General features: G+C 48.6%; 1 protein-coding gene across 4 annotated transcripts in view; it reads left to right on the top strand.

The window, feature by feature from the left end:
• IRF2 (interferon regulatory factor 2) overlaps positions 1 to 7,291 on the top strand; it is a 79,197-nt gene extending 71,906 nt beyond the window's left edge. For all 4 annotated transcript variants that reach the window (XM_045785822.2, XM_045785824.2, XM_045785823.2 and 1 more), the window contains 2 exons: positions 4,973 to 5,019; positions 6,308 to 7,291. In XM_045785822.2, the coding sequence (XP_045641778.1) occupies positions 4,973 to 5,019; positions 6,308 to 6,616 (356 nt within the window). In that variant the 3' untranslated portion in view covers positions 6,617 to 7,291. The remainder of the gene's footprint in view (positions 1 to 4,972; positions 5,020 to 6,307) is intronic.
• Positions 7,292 to 13,539: the final 6,248 nt, after the last annotated feature.

Below are 13,539 nucleotides of genomic sequence, written 5' to 3'. Positions count from 1 at the left end.
TTTAAGGGTTGGAGCTTCAGAACAGACTTTTCTGTTTATCTGTTGAAGACTTCCTGAAACCTTCTCGAGGCTTCTACAAAGACGGCGTCTTGCTGTTTTGCCCTGGGTGGCATTTTGCCTCAGCAGCAGAATCCCAAGGACAGCTGATACTGTGCAGAGAGAGATGAAAATTTCAGTACCCTTTTCAGGACATTTGCATAGATTTGAAAAGAAGGATCGCAGTGCCAGGCTGGAAGGGAGCGGGAGTTTTGTTGGAGGCTGGCTCTTCAGTCTGGCCTTTGGTTCTCTCCCTTGTTTTCATTGTCTGAATTCTCCAGAACCTTCTGGAGTGAGGCTCATTGGTTGGAGCCAAGATGTTTCATCACTGCTGCTTTTCCAGAGCTTACAGACCCAGAATTGACCTGCGAGGGACTGTGGTTGAGGTCTTTTGGTCAAGGAACTTCATAGCGTTCTGCTAGGAAAGGCAGCTCTTGGGTCGTCTTTCACCCTTCCTACTTGATGTTCCCCGATAGGATAGGCTGCTTGTCTGTTTTTTTGTGATAAGTTTCCTTGTTTTGGACTGAAATTCAACTGAATTTCAACTTCCTCTCACCATTTCATTCACTTGCTTAGGAAACTGGTATTTGGAGGCTGTTGTTTGTGATTTTTTTTTTTTACCCTTACCGATCATTGAAATACAATCCAGTAGTGTTCCAAAACCACAGTCTGTTTTGCAAGTCCGTCTTCTCTATGGTCTACGTTTTGTGGTGAGCAAGAAAAGAGGAGGTTTCTTTGAGTGGATGTACTTGCATGGGATGTTCTAAGACAATATAAATTTCTCGTTGGATTCTTACAACTTTCATCCTGCAGAGAGATATCCCAGAGCCCAACCGTAGGAGACTCTGGAGGACAGTCTTTTTCTATTTAAAGGTCTAAATATGGTGGCCTTTTGCCTGATGTATGTATGGCATCAGGATTTTACTAGGTTATTGATGGTTTAGTAAAAAAAAAGCCATGGTAGTATTTTGTGGAAGGCTGGACGAGAGGATGGAGAAGAGAGCGTAACAGAAAAGATTAATAGGTCATAACCGAGAAAATGGAGATTGCCTACTGACCAGCAACTGGCTGTAGCGACTTTGGGTCCTCATGGAAACCATCGCAGCCTTGCATTTTGTTGGGTGGACAAAGGTAAAAGTGCTTTGAAACCAAGAAGACTCTGATTTGAACCTTCTGATTGAGCTTTCTGCTGAGTTGAGGAAAGGATCGAGGGAAGGAAATCCTTGTCAATCTTATTACTAAAACTTGTTGAACAAGAACCTTCCAGAATATGTAGTAGGATGTCCGAATGCAAAAAAGGCTTTAACATGAAACCTCCTGTCTCCCTCCCCGGGATGTTCCCGAGGTGATTTGACAATAAAACCTGGTCTGAAGTGGTGTGTGAAGCTGAGACTAGTGTCCCCCTAGAACCACAGGTCGGGAAGAAGAATCTCTGAGACCCGCCTGTCCCAGGGTTGATCCCCGTCCCTCCCAGCAGTCACCTGCAGGGAGACTGGGGCCACAGTGTTGAAAGGAGCGACTCGTGGACCTGTTAACTGCTCTGCAGATACTTTCCGCTTAGTCACGCCCCGCTAGTGAGGCAGCTCCCGTTTTTTTTTATTCCATTGTATTCACCACCAATAAAAAGACAAATCTAAAGTCTTCAAAAGGGACAGTGAAATAACAGGGCAGACGCATGCTCAGCGGTGGTATTGATCTGGACGCAGCAGCTGCAGGGAACTCATTTGTGACATGAGAAGGGATCTTGAGAATGGCAACAGTGAAGGAAAACCAAGGAGACGGAGGAAGATGGGCCTGTGTGCACCCAACAAAGCCGTGAGCCGGTGATGTCAGGGCAGCTGTGAGAGCCACGCTTATTCCGGAGAGAAGGGTCTCGGGTCCTCAGGCTGGAGCTGAGATGGCGCAGTGCTCCTGGGTGAAAGGCACTCAGGGCCATTCTTTTAAACAGTGAAAACTAGCAATCTCAGCTTGCTAATATGGAGAGCCTTTAGCCTGCCTTCAGAAGCAGGTGATCTTAATGTGGAAGCCAGGCTCTCGGCGCACGTTTGCGTCAGCTGGAAATGTCAGTTCAGAACACATACGTCTTTTCTTGTCTCAGACTGGTTCCCTGCAGTTTTGAAAACTGGGTCCTTAAGGGCAGTGAGCCCTTCCAATCTTGTTCATGGTCTCTGCGAGGTCTTAGCAAGGAGTCTGCCCAGGATCTGCCTGCCACCCCTCCCATAGCTGGGGCTGGGGCAGAAGGAATCCCAGAACCTTGGTGTTAACTGCTCATTTCCGTGGATTTCCAGCCCCCCCCTCACCCCACATGTCTGTTGGCGTCTGTTTGTTTCTATTTGAAGGCGAAAAGGAACAGAAGATGATGGTGTTTACGGAAGGTAATTAGGAGCAAGGAGGGTCTAGACATGTGTGAAAGGAAGAGGAACCCTGGCTTTAGAGCACAGAGAGAGCTAAACATAAAAATGGAAAGGGGATCTTGACATTTCAGCCGGAGCGGCAGGAGGGGGTGCGGGCAGCGCGGCTGCTCTGTGTCCAGCACCCAGAGCCCCGGAGTCAGACGGGCAGTTTTGTTTTCTCTCCTCTGCGCTGACTCAGGCCACAACTTTGGCAGGTTTCTCAACATCTCTGTTCCTCATTCTGCTTGGGAGTGGCCATATGGATTCCTGCCTCCTTGGGATACTGAGCCAGCACGGGGGCTATGTGAGCAGGGTTTTTACCTTGTTTGTGTGCGGACATTGCTTGTGGCTGCTGTCGCCCGTTGGCCTTGAGAGCTAGGGTGACCGTCCGCCGAGGCGAGGCCTGCTCGGGGGCCACTGTTGCTCCCAGCTGGGGATGCTTTGGGGAAGTCTGCTCAGTCTGAGGAGAGGAGAGGCCAGGCCCGAGCTCTGGGTGCTCCCGGTCGGCCCTCGGGAATCACTCATGCCCTGGGGGGAACGTCACTGGAGAAAGGCTCCAGGGCAGGCCCAGGGTGGTCAGCATTCTCGGTTGTGTGTTGAAGGGTGAACTGTGGCTCAGTTTATCCATTTGTTAGCCTGTTAAGTCATAAGAGATCCTGCTCTGGGGCTAGGGCTCCGAATGGGCGAAAGGGCTCGGTCTGGGCTGGAGGCATCCGGTCCCAGCTGTACCACCAGCCAGATGTGAGCCTGGAGGTCAGCCGATCTGTAGGTTTGGGACAGAAGAGGTAGAAGGTGCTAGAACACCTGAGCTCTTCTGCATGAAGCGGGGCGATAGGAGCTGCTTCCCACCGAGGATCTCTGCGGGGGCTAAACAAGGCCTCTATAAACGCTCGCTGTGATGCTCTCTCTAGGCCTCGTGTAGAGAAATGGCCCAGACTTAGGGATCTCTAGGGCTCAGTGTATTTCTCTACCCTCTGTGCTTTCATTTCTCAATGCTGTAAACACTGAGGAGCTGCACACCATCCATTTTTTATTTTAAAAAATTAAAAACATTTTACTTAAAAAAATAAAAATTTTAACTTAAAAGATTATTATTTTTTTAAAAATCTGGTATTATATGCACAGGTGCTGTGTGATCGCTAGCTATCGACTTAGACTCTGTCAATGTAGCCTGTTGTGCAAATCCAGTGTCGAGCAAGGCCCACGAGCTCAGGACAGAGGCGTGCTGTCATTTGAGTGTACGCTGTGGGCCAGGCCCTGTGCTGGGCTTTTTCCCACACATCCTCTCACTGATTCACCACTTAATCCTCTTTGGGAGGTGTTAATGCTCCCATCATACAGATGAGGAAGCTACCCTTCGCGAAGTTAGGGACCTGCTCCGTGTCTCGCAGCTGGGAGACGGAATCAGGATGGTAAGCGAATTAGTTACCTGTTGCTGCGTTACAACATAACCACAGGCTCAGTGGCTTAAGACGACACACATGTATTATCCCACCCCAGATTCTGGGGGTCAGGAGTGCAGGCACGGCTTAGCTGGGCTCCCTGCTCAGCATATTGCCTGCACAGACCTGTGGTCAAGGTATGGTCTGAGGCTGCTGACTCGTCTGAGGGCCGAATGGCGGGGAGGAGGTCTACTTCTAAGCTCACGTGATTTGGGGTGGAATGGAGTTCTCTGTGGGGTGTCAGACTGAGAACCTCAGTTTCTTGCTGGCTCTTGGCTGGAAGCAGCTCTTAGTTTTTTTGTCATGCAAACCCAACATGGCTCCTTGTTTCCTCAAAGCCAACAAGGGAGAAAGTCTCCTCACAAGACAGGATTCAGTCTTACTTAACGTAGTCACATATATCCCATCGCTCACTCTGTTCTGTTGCTTCAAACCAAGTCACAGGTGCCACCTACGTTCTGGAGGAGGGCATCCCAACATGCAAGTAAACACCAGGAGATGAGGATCCTGGGAGCCACCCTAGAATCTCTCCACCACCGTAACCCTGGTGGAGAATGCAATTTTATAAACCCAAGCTCTGAGTATGAAAGGGATATGAGGGAAAGGAGGGATCTGAGTAAGTGGGGGTGACCCAGCAAGACTCTGAATTGGGATTGAAATGAACTAACCCACAGGGATTGGAAGAAAGCATGAGTGGGGTGTGTGGATAGAGCAGCCCTGAGGAAAGGGGGTGACGTGGATGCAGGAGAGAGCAGAGGTCCTGGGGAGCAGAGAGCAGATTGGCACCGTGGGGGCCAGCACCCCAATCCTGGGAAGTAGCGGCCGGGAGAAATCATAGCCCGGCCCTTGGAGAGGGAGCTTCCTCCGACTCTAAAACCTTTCTCGGACGAAGGGCCAAAATCAGGGAAAGAAAATCTGCTCTAGCGTCTCCCAAGTGCAGATGTTCACTGAGCCTCACAAAGAGAGTGAAGGTCATGAGTTCGCTGACCCATTTCTCTTTTGAAAACAAGAAGTGCTGATGTATTTTTTAAACACTGCCTGAGCCTCACCACAGTCTGAGCGGCAGGAATGATGGCCCTGTGTTTTTCTCTCTGTGAACAGAAAGCGAAACTACCGATAGTGTGCCCAGTGATGAAGAGAGCGTTGAGGTAAGCATGGCGGCCGCCACTGGGCTCCACCAGACGCGGTGGGAAAGCCTCCCCACCAACACCTCGGGGGCCCTGCGGCTAGTTACGTTTCTCTACGTCTGATCACGAGTTCTACTGGAGGAGTCTGTGCATGCCGTAAAATAGACATAACATGAACTTTTACCGTCCTTTTGCATTTTGAATGATACATTTAAGCTTTGGGAGCTGAACGGGAGGAAAGAGAGTAAAGTGTTCCTACTAGAAAAAGAGGCTATGACGGCAGGAAATGGAGACTGAAGTGGAGGCCGGGAATCGTTGCTATTGTCACCACTATACACATCCCAATTCACCAGCAGAAACGGAAGGGCCAGGTGGCCAAAAGCAGTGACCGGAAGTCACCGTCAGAAAGTGCTAAGCAAAAGAATCTCCGTGTTTACCCAGAGTCCCCTCCCTCTGTGGTCCATGCCCAGAGGCTAGGTGTGTGTTCAGTCTGGATTTGGAGTCGCCTGCTTCCCATTCCCCTGCTCCAGGCTGGGCTCACACAATGGCAGGAAATGGCTGTAACCGCCTGCTTTGTGTCTGTGTTTGAGAGAGAGAGAGAGAGAGAGAGAGAGACTGATTGACTAATGGTTGTTTCAATTCGTGATTTCCCAGTGTACTAAATACTTCAAGTGGAGTCCAGGAACTCTGAAAAGACAGGAAGTGTAGATGCTCACAGACAGTCCAACCCTGTTTCGTCAAGGTCAGAAATTCCAGCTCCTTCTTTGAGTGAAGCCACCCCCGAGACCCCCTGTTTGCTTGGCACGCTGGAGCCCTAAGCCGTACCCACTTAAAAGCAGTGGAAAGGCATTCACCCTCTGGGTTCCTCACTTCCCTTTCTCTTAAAGCACATATTTGACTCAAAAGACTGGATTGGGCCATGAGTGAGGAAGCAAGACTCTATGACAAACCAGCCGTGATGACCTAAAACCTACTTCATGATCAGGCTGGGGGGCTGGGGGAGAGGGGAACCAGAAACCAAGTTGCTATCTTGTTTTCCTGCCTTCATAGAACACTTTGGGCCATTTTTCTGGGAGGTAGCAAATGGGAATTGATAAAAAGGGAAGAGAAACCGTTGCTTGGGATGTGAACAGCTGGGTGTGGATCTCAGTTGAGGGATGTCGAGTCGCTAAGCTTCTGTTCATTCCACGCCTCTTAAGAAACTCAGTTAACACACCAACATGTGGGAACAGGGGTGCATTTTTTTTTTTAAGCCATTCGATAGACGGCAAAGAAAAAAAGTACATATCTTGATTCTTTTCTTTGAAAGGGACGACCACACTGGCGGAAGAGGAGCATCGAAGGCAAACAGTACCTCAGCAACATGGGGACGCGAAGCACCTACCTGCTGCCCAGCATGGCGACCTTCGTTACTTCCAACAAACCTGACCTCCAGGTCACCATCAAAGAGGAGAGCTGTCCGGTGCCTTTCAACAGCTCGTGGCCCACTTTACCAGACCTCCCCCTCCCTCCCTCCGTGACCCCAGCGCCCAGCAGCAGTCGGCCGGACCGGGAGACTCGGGCCAGCGTCATCAAGAAGACATCAGACATCACCCAGGCCCGCGTCAAGAGCTGTTAAGCCTTTGACTTCCCCCGGTGGTTGTTGGGATTTCTTGGCTTTGTTTTCTTGTTTGTTTGTATTTTATTTTTCTCTCTGATACCTATTTTAGACAAATCTAAGGGAAAAAGCCTTGATAATAGAACATTGATTGCTGTGTCCAACTCCGTACTGGAGCTTCTTTTTAACTCAGGACTCCAGCCCCTTGGTAGACGTGTATCTCTAGAGCCTGCTGGATCTCCCAGGGCTGCTCCCTCAAGTTCAAGGACGTCATAGGACCAACACTCACACGGGCAGCGAGGTGCTGCATTGCCTGCGGTCAAGGCCAGCATGGTGGAGTGGATGCCTCAGAACGGATGAGAAAATGTGAACTAGCTGGAATTTTTTATTCTTGTGAATATGTACATAGGGCAGTACTAGCGACGTTGCAGTCTGCTTCTGCACCTTATCTTAAAGCACTTACAGATAGACCTTCTCCTTGTGATCTTGCTCTATTTCTCAGCACATTCAGCGCCCCCAGCCCCCTTTGCGGTCCTTTGTCCCGCTTCCTGGCCCATCCCCTCCAGTTCCTTTCCTCCTTTTCCTCCCCGCAAAGGCTGTATTCCACACCCCTGAGGAGGAGAAGAAGAAAATGAGCTTCTCCACAGATGTCCCATTTTTAAGACTGCTTAAAAAAAAAAAAAAAGAAAAAGAAAATCTAATCTGCTGTGCTTGAATGCCACGCGGTACAAAGGAAAACTATCATGGAGATATTATGCAAATTCCAAGATTTGAAGACAAAAATATTCTAATTCTAACCAGAGCAAGCTTTTTTATTTTTTATACAGGGGAATATTTTATTCAAGGTAAAATTCTAAAGAAAATATAATTGTTTTTTATCTTTTCTACAGCAAATTTATAATTTTAAGATTCCTTTTCTTGTTTATCAGCAATTGTTATTACATCCTTGTGGCACATTTTTTTTTAATTTTGTAAAGGTGAAAAAGCTTTTATGAGCTCATGTAGCAATCAAATTATCCTGTGGATTGATAATAAATGAATATGATATATAGTTAAATTTTTAATGGGCATCATGCCTGACTTTGTCTGTGTCTACTTGAGAGTACCACCGTGGGACAGGGCTGGCAAAGTGTCATTGCTTCTTGGGGATCAGAACTTTCTCCCATTTCAACCACAAGGAACCCTGAAGGGTTCGCACCATGAAGATCGAATGGCCGCCTCTTTCGAGTACTCACCCCGAGCCAGGCGCCCGGCTGCGTGTTTAAATGAACTACCTTCACTCGTCAAGGTTATGTCCCTGATAGGGACTTAGCTCCATTTCACATGGAAGAAATGGAGGCTTCAAATGAAAATGCCTTTACTCCAGGTCACGTGAGTAGTAAGAGTCAAGGGCATGAGTTAAAGCCACGTCTGGTGTGACTGCGGAGAGAGTCCAAAGCCACCCCACTATCTCCTTCTCTACTGTGGGCACATTCCACCCACCTCTGTGCTTTTCCTGTTCTCGTCCGTAGGCTTATACGTATGACTAAAATTTTGTATTTATGTCACATACCAGGCCCATGGGCAAAACATTTTCAGTAATAGGAAATACATGTTGGGTTCCTGGTCTACCTCAGTCTTCTTTCCAGGACCTGGGGCCTTAGAGAAGCCGTCTTCAGTACTTAGGGCATGTCTTTTTGCATGACAGAACTCCAGACTCCCTCCCCCATTTGTCATTTCAAGGTGTGTCCCTGACCTTGGGAAAGCCCCTGCACTAACCTCTCATGCATCCATGATGTCTATAAAATCAGAAAACTAAGACCTACGTGCCTGTCTACTACCTCTGGGCGTTGTTGGAGGAGATTGCTAAGTTAATATTTGAAAAGTTTCCTTCAATGAAAGGACAGAGAGCTATTTTTATGCTTTTCTCCATGTGTGGCTACAGACATAATTAGTAGTCATAAAATTATCCAGCTCGGAACAGAAATTAACTGAAGCATTTTACTGGCGGATGTGTTGGGTTGAAACACCACGTCTTGATGGTTGACTGCTTCTGTGAGGGGCACTTTGCTGACTGTGTGTTGAACCTCGATTTCATGGGAAAGCCTCACTTGCTGAGCGAAAGAAGTCCTGAAGAGGAAGGAGAGGCTCCCGGCCTCCTAAGCACTATGTTCTTCAGTGAAAACCCCCTCTTGTCCTGAGTCCTAAATAAACGAGTCCAGTTTGTTGTGACTTCTATCTAAGTCCTTTTATTTAGTCATCCTGTTTTAAAATAAATGAAAAAATAATGACAGAAAGTGGCCCTAAGTCACGTGGCTGGCAGTCAGAGGTTTAAGGGTGGCTTCTCATCCCTGTCGCCCTCCCCTCTTCCGACAGAAGAGGAGCCAACTCACATCCTGTCCCCTTTGCGCAGCTCTGCAGGTCCCAGACGCCATCCCCGCTCACGTCCTCCACCTCCGTGGCTGTCACCAGACTTACAGAACCTGATCGGCTGAAGGAAAATTCGGGATCTGGAAATGCACCGCTGAAGTACTAAAGAGAATCATCCGTGGCCAACAGGCCACGGAGAACGGAATCGTGTTGAAATTATTTCTGAGAGAGGCTGTATCGTTTCCAAGGGTTACTTGCCAGTAGTGTAGGAAAACGAACCAGTCCTACAAAGCCGAGGGTTGACGTGAGGAAGAAAGACAAACGAGATGGGGCATCTCAGGGACTCAAGCTTCAGACCTTGTCAGTTAGAGGAAGTACTGGGAACACATGCTTCATTCGGCCAGGGTCTGTGGGAGCTGATACGCTTTTATGATGGGCTTGGGGGTGTGTGCGTGTGAGGAGTGAGTTCAGTGTAACAACCTTCGGGACAATCATCGCCGTTCTCTGCAGCCGGCACTCAGGTCTCTCCTGATAACAGGAGCGTGGTACACTGGGCACTGTGAATCCAGGGACAGCAACTTCCTCCCAGTCAGAACGCTGAGAGAACCCAGCCCATTGTGGAACTGCAAAGGGCTTCCAGAACACCATTTGCAAATATCTAAATAAATCCATGCTCCACCCTAGCATTTTTTCAATGTTTTGATGAAGTAGCTGCCAAAGGAGGTGTTTAGTCTCTTCAAATGTGTTTATAGAGAAGAAGAAATACACACGGGTAAGAAACACACACAGATCCACTGGACATCAAAACCCCCACACGGTACCCCTTTCTTTTTCTTCACATCTGCAGTGTGCTAAACTATACCCACTACTGAGGTAAACGTTGTAGGAATGAGGAAGGTCATTAGTGATTCGGTCTCAGGATTCTGAATTTGAAAACTTGTGCTTTTGAAAATATTTTGCATGTGAATGAAAAAGATGCTAAGCCCCAATGGCCTCCTGCCTTAAGTTCCAGCCATGGAACATTAGACATTCCATTTGCTTGAGGCCATTCTTTGAACATTGAATTCATTGGGTTTTTAAAAGCCCCTGTTATTCTAGCTGTGGACAAACAGACCCAGATAAAAGGTGAAAAGAAGAATCCCGCTCTTCTGCCAAATTTCTACTGAAGAAAGACAAAAAGCCCGCTAGGAAGAGGTCTGCAATGAGGTAGCCAAAATGGGTCCCTGGCATGCAATGCCAGATATCCAATGTCTCGGTGCTAGTTCTGGTTTGGAAAGAGCACAGAAGCACAAACCGGTTTTTACCTGGCAGTGCTCAGCTACCTCCTGCTAAAATTCTGTCCAGTGGCGGACCCAGGGACAGGATGATCCGAGCCAGTGGGACCCGACCCTGACCAGTCAAGGGGGCCGGGAGCCAGCTCTCCATCTGTTCCCAGAGCAGTGGACCCCTCCCCAAAAGCGTCACAGCCCGTGCGACTGTAAGCATCTCAAAGCTGTGTCTCGGTCACATTTGCATCCCAACATGATGAACGAGGTTGGCAATCACCCCCAGAACCTTCTCCTCCTCTCCTCGGATCCACCATTCCAGTATCAAAAGAGCAGGGCTGGAATTCTTGGCTATGCCCCCCGCCGCCCCCCTCCCTGGGGAATGTGGCCAGCCGCAGACCCAGAGAGCAGCCCCAGGGTGTGCCGAGAAGGTGCTGGGTGAAATGTTCCCCTCCTGAGGCTGCCTGGCCTCTGAGTCCCCACCAGCCCCTCTGGACACGGACACTGGCTCCTGCCGTAGCCCAGGCATCCCTAGCTGTGCCGTGGGGACAAATGAGGGTTTGTAGAGGTTTCCTTCTGTGGCTGCACCAGCAACAGGTGCAGGGGCTCCGTGTCTCTGCTGCCGAAAATAGTGCCAGGAAGGAAGGAAGTGGCCAGGCCTAATAGCTGGTTTTAGCAGAGATGTTAAGTCTGTCCAAGAACTTGAGTCATGCTGGGGAAGGATCAAGATGTAGGACATTTCAGAGTGCACACGGTCTGAAAAGCATTTTCTGGAGTCCTCTGACCAGTTTCTGAAGGAGAGAAGCTGCGTGTGCACTTCTGTTGCTCTAAGCAAGCTGCTCTCTGGAGGTTTGGCCCGTGTCTCTGGATCTGCTTTATAAACATGTTGGAATGGTGAATGCTGGCTCTGTGAAAGGTCCCGCGCCGGGCCTGGATGAGCGCCCCACGGTGAAGCCCTTACGTGCCCGGCTGGAGAAACAGCACCATCGCATGCGGCAGCCCGCGCGGCCAAAGCAGCTGAGTTTAGTAACATAACTGTTTTTGCAGGTGCAAAAAATTCCAGAGTGATTGCACCTCTCGGTTTCAATTTTGGTTGAGAAGAACGTTTTTAAAATCTAAACACCCAGGCACCCATCCACATGAATCATCAGGGAAAGAGAATACCCGAGATGTTCCATCTGCTGGGAGCTTGGGTCATAGATCAGAGAACGCTCATGTTCTCCGCATTCTCTCTAATGCACCCGTTCAAAGGTGTGGACATTTTCAATCCACAAGTTCTGTTTGAACCCACTGTCTGAAGTTTCAGGATAACCTTAGCAGCTAAAGGGGGTGAGTTCCTTAGCATTAGGGATGACTAAGAAATAGAAATGGCTTAGAAATAACATTGATAAATATTCTCTGGGGGCGCCTGGGTGGCTCAGTCAATTAAGCGTCCCACTCTTAGTTGTGGCTCAGGATGTGATCTCAGGGTCACGGGATGGAGACCCAAGTTGCGCTCCATGCTGGGCATGGAGCCTGCTTAGGATTCTCTCTCTCTCTCTCCTTCTCCCTCTGCCCACCCCCCCCCCCCCAAATATTCTCTGGAGTTCACGCTCCTGACTCTCCTGACTCCCGAAGAGATCATGGACTTGGACTTCTCGTGCCTTCCCCACGGGATCTGCTGCAGCACCTTCTCTCTGGGAAGTTGACGAATCGTAGTTTTAATGTAACTAGGAAATACAGAAGAGATTTCATTTCCTAGGCTGAGCCCTGACACCTCCACTGTATAGGCGAGCAGGAATCTTAGTAAAAGGGCGAAATATAGCTCAAAGCCTTTGCTCAAATTTCACCTGATGGCTTCAGGGATCGTTTGCAACACGGCTGTGATACGGGAAGGAAACCACAGGCTGGTTTCACAGATTTGAGTTTGCAAACTTTGATTTGCAAGGCTGATTTAAAGTAACGTAATTCCGGGGCACCTGGGTAGCGCAGTCGTTAGGCGGCTGCCTTCGGCTCAGGGCGTGATCTTGGCGTTCCGGGATCAAGTCCCACACCGGGCTCCTCCGCTGGGAGCCTGCTTCTTCCTCTCCCACTCCCCCTGCTTGTGTTCCCTCTCTCGCTGGCTGTCTCTGTCACATAAATAAATAAAATCTTAGAAAAAAAAGTCTTAAAAAATAAAGTAACGTAATTCCAAATGCCACCTCGTGAATTTAGTTAGGGTAGCCAGTCATCCTGGTTTGCCCAGGACTGAAGGCGTTCCTGAGATGTGGGACTTCAGTGCTATAACTGGGAAAGTCTCAGGTAAGCTGGGAAGAGTTAGTCACCTTAAATTTAATGCTAAGATCCAGAGAACAGATGTCACATTGTGTTCTTTCAAGATGTTTCTAAGCCTAGGTAGAAGCTTCATGGAGAGTCATCATGGAGGGCATATTGTTGATGAGTTGATTAGGAACACGTTAATTTAATAGTAGTGTTCCGTTAACATAGATTTGGGGCACCTGGGTGGCACAGTCGGTTAAGCATCTGACTCGGTTTCAGCTCAGGTTGTGATCTCAGGGTCATGTGATCGAGTCCCACGTGGGGCTCCGTGCTCAGTGCAGAGTCTGCTTAAGACTTTATCTCCCTCTCTCTCTGCCCACTGCCCTGCCCCTGCTCTCGCTCTCTCAAATAAATAAATAAATCTTAATTAAAAAAAAAAAGAAAAATAGATCCATTCATTCAGCACTGTGTATTACGTTCCCGGTCTTTGCCGGGGCTGTTCTAAGCCTTAGAGAACTGTATAGACACGAACAAAACCAAGTCCTTGTTCCTGTGGAGCTTAAATTCTAGGAGGGGTGGACATTCAACCAATAAATTATCTTTGAGTGACAATGAGTACTATGGAGAACAATAAAGCTGGATAAGAGAGATAGGGAGTGAACAGGGGATACTCAAACTTTCGTTTTAGAGCTTATAGGATCGGTTGAAGTGTTGGCAGTTGCAAAGACCCGCAGTTAGTGGGAAAGAAGGAAAACAGTATGTATCAGCAGGGTTCCGTTGCAGGAAACAGAAACCACTCCAGCTATTTTAAGCAGAAAGGCATTGAACAGAGAGAAGCAGGTGTTTCTAGCATTGTGTGGAAGGCTAGAGGAGCCGACTTTAGGGCTGTTTCCTCATCCGCCATGGCTGTGAAGATTGGTGAACAGGAGGTTGTCACTGGAAGTGGTGACTGAAAACATACGTCTGCCCTTGAAATGTAAAAATCAGAAAGTCCATGTCACCCCCATTCTGACTATCTCCTGGTGCCCATTAAATTAGTGACCCAAAGCCCCAGTGTCTCCATGATCATGTTTGCCGAGGGTTACAGCCAAA

Source organism: Ursus americanus, chromosome 27 (genome assembly GCF_024610735.1).
Source record: "Ursus americanus isolate L20-20 chromosome 27, mUrsAme1.1.p, whole genome shotgun sequence".
In the NCBI taxonomy this organism is placed as follows: Eukaryota; Metazoa; Chordata; class Mammalia; order Carnivora; family Ursidae; genus Ursus; species Ursus americanus.
Note: the sequence above shows the minus strand (reverse complement) of the source record. Positions and strands in the feature narration are given on the sequence as shown.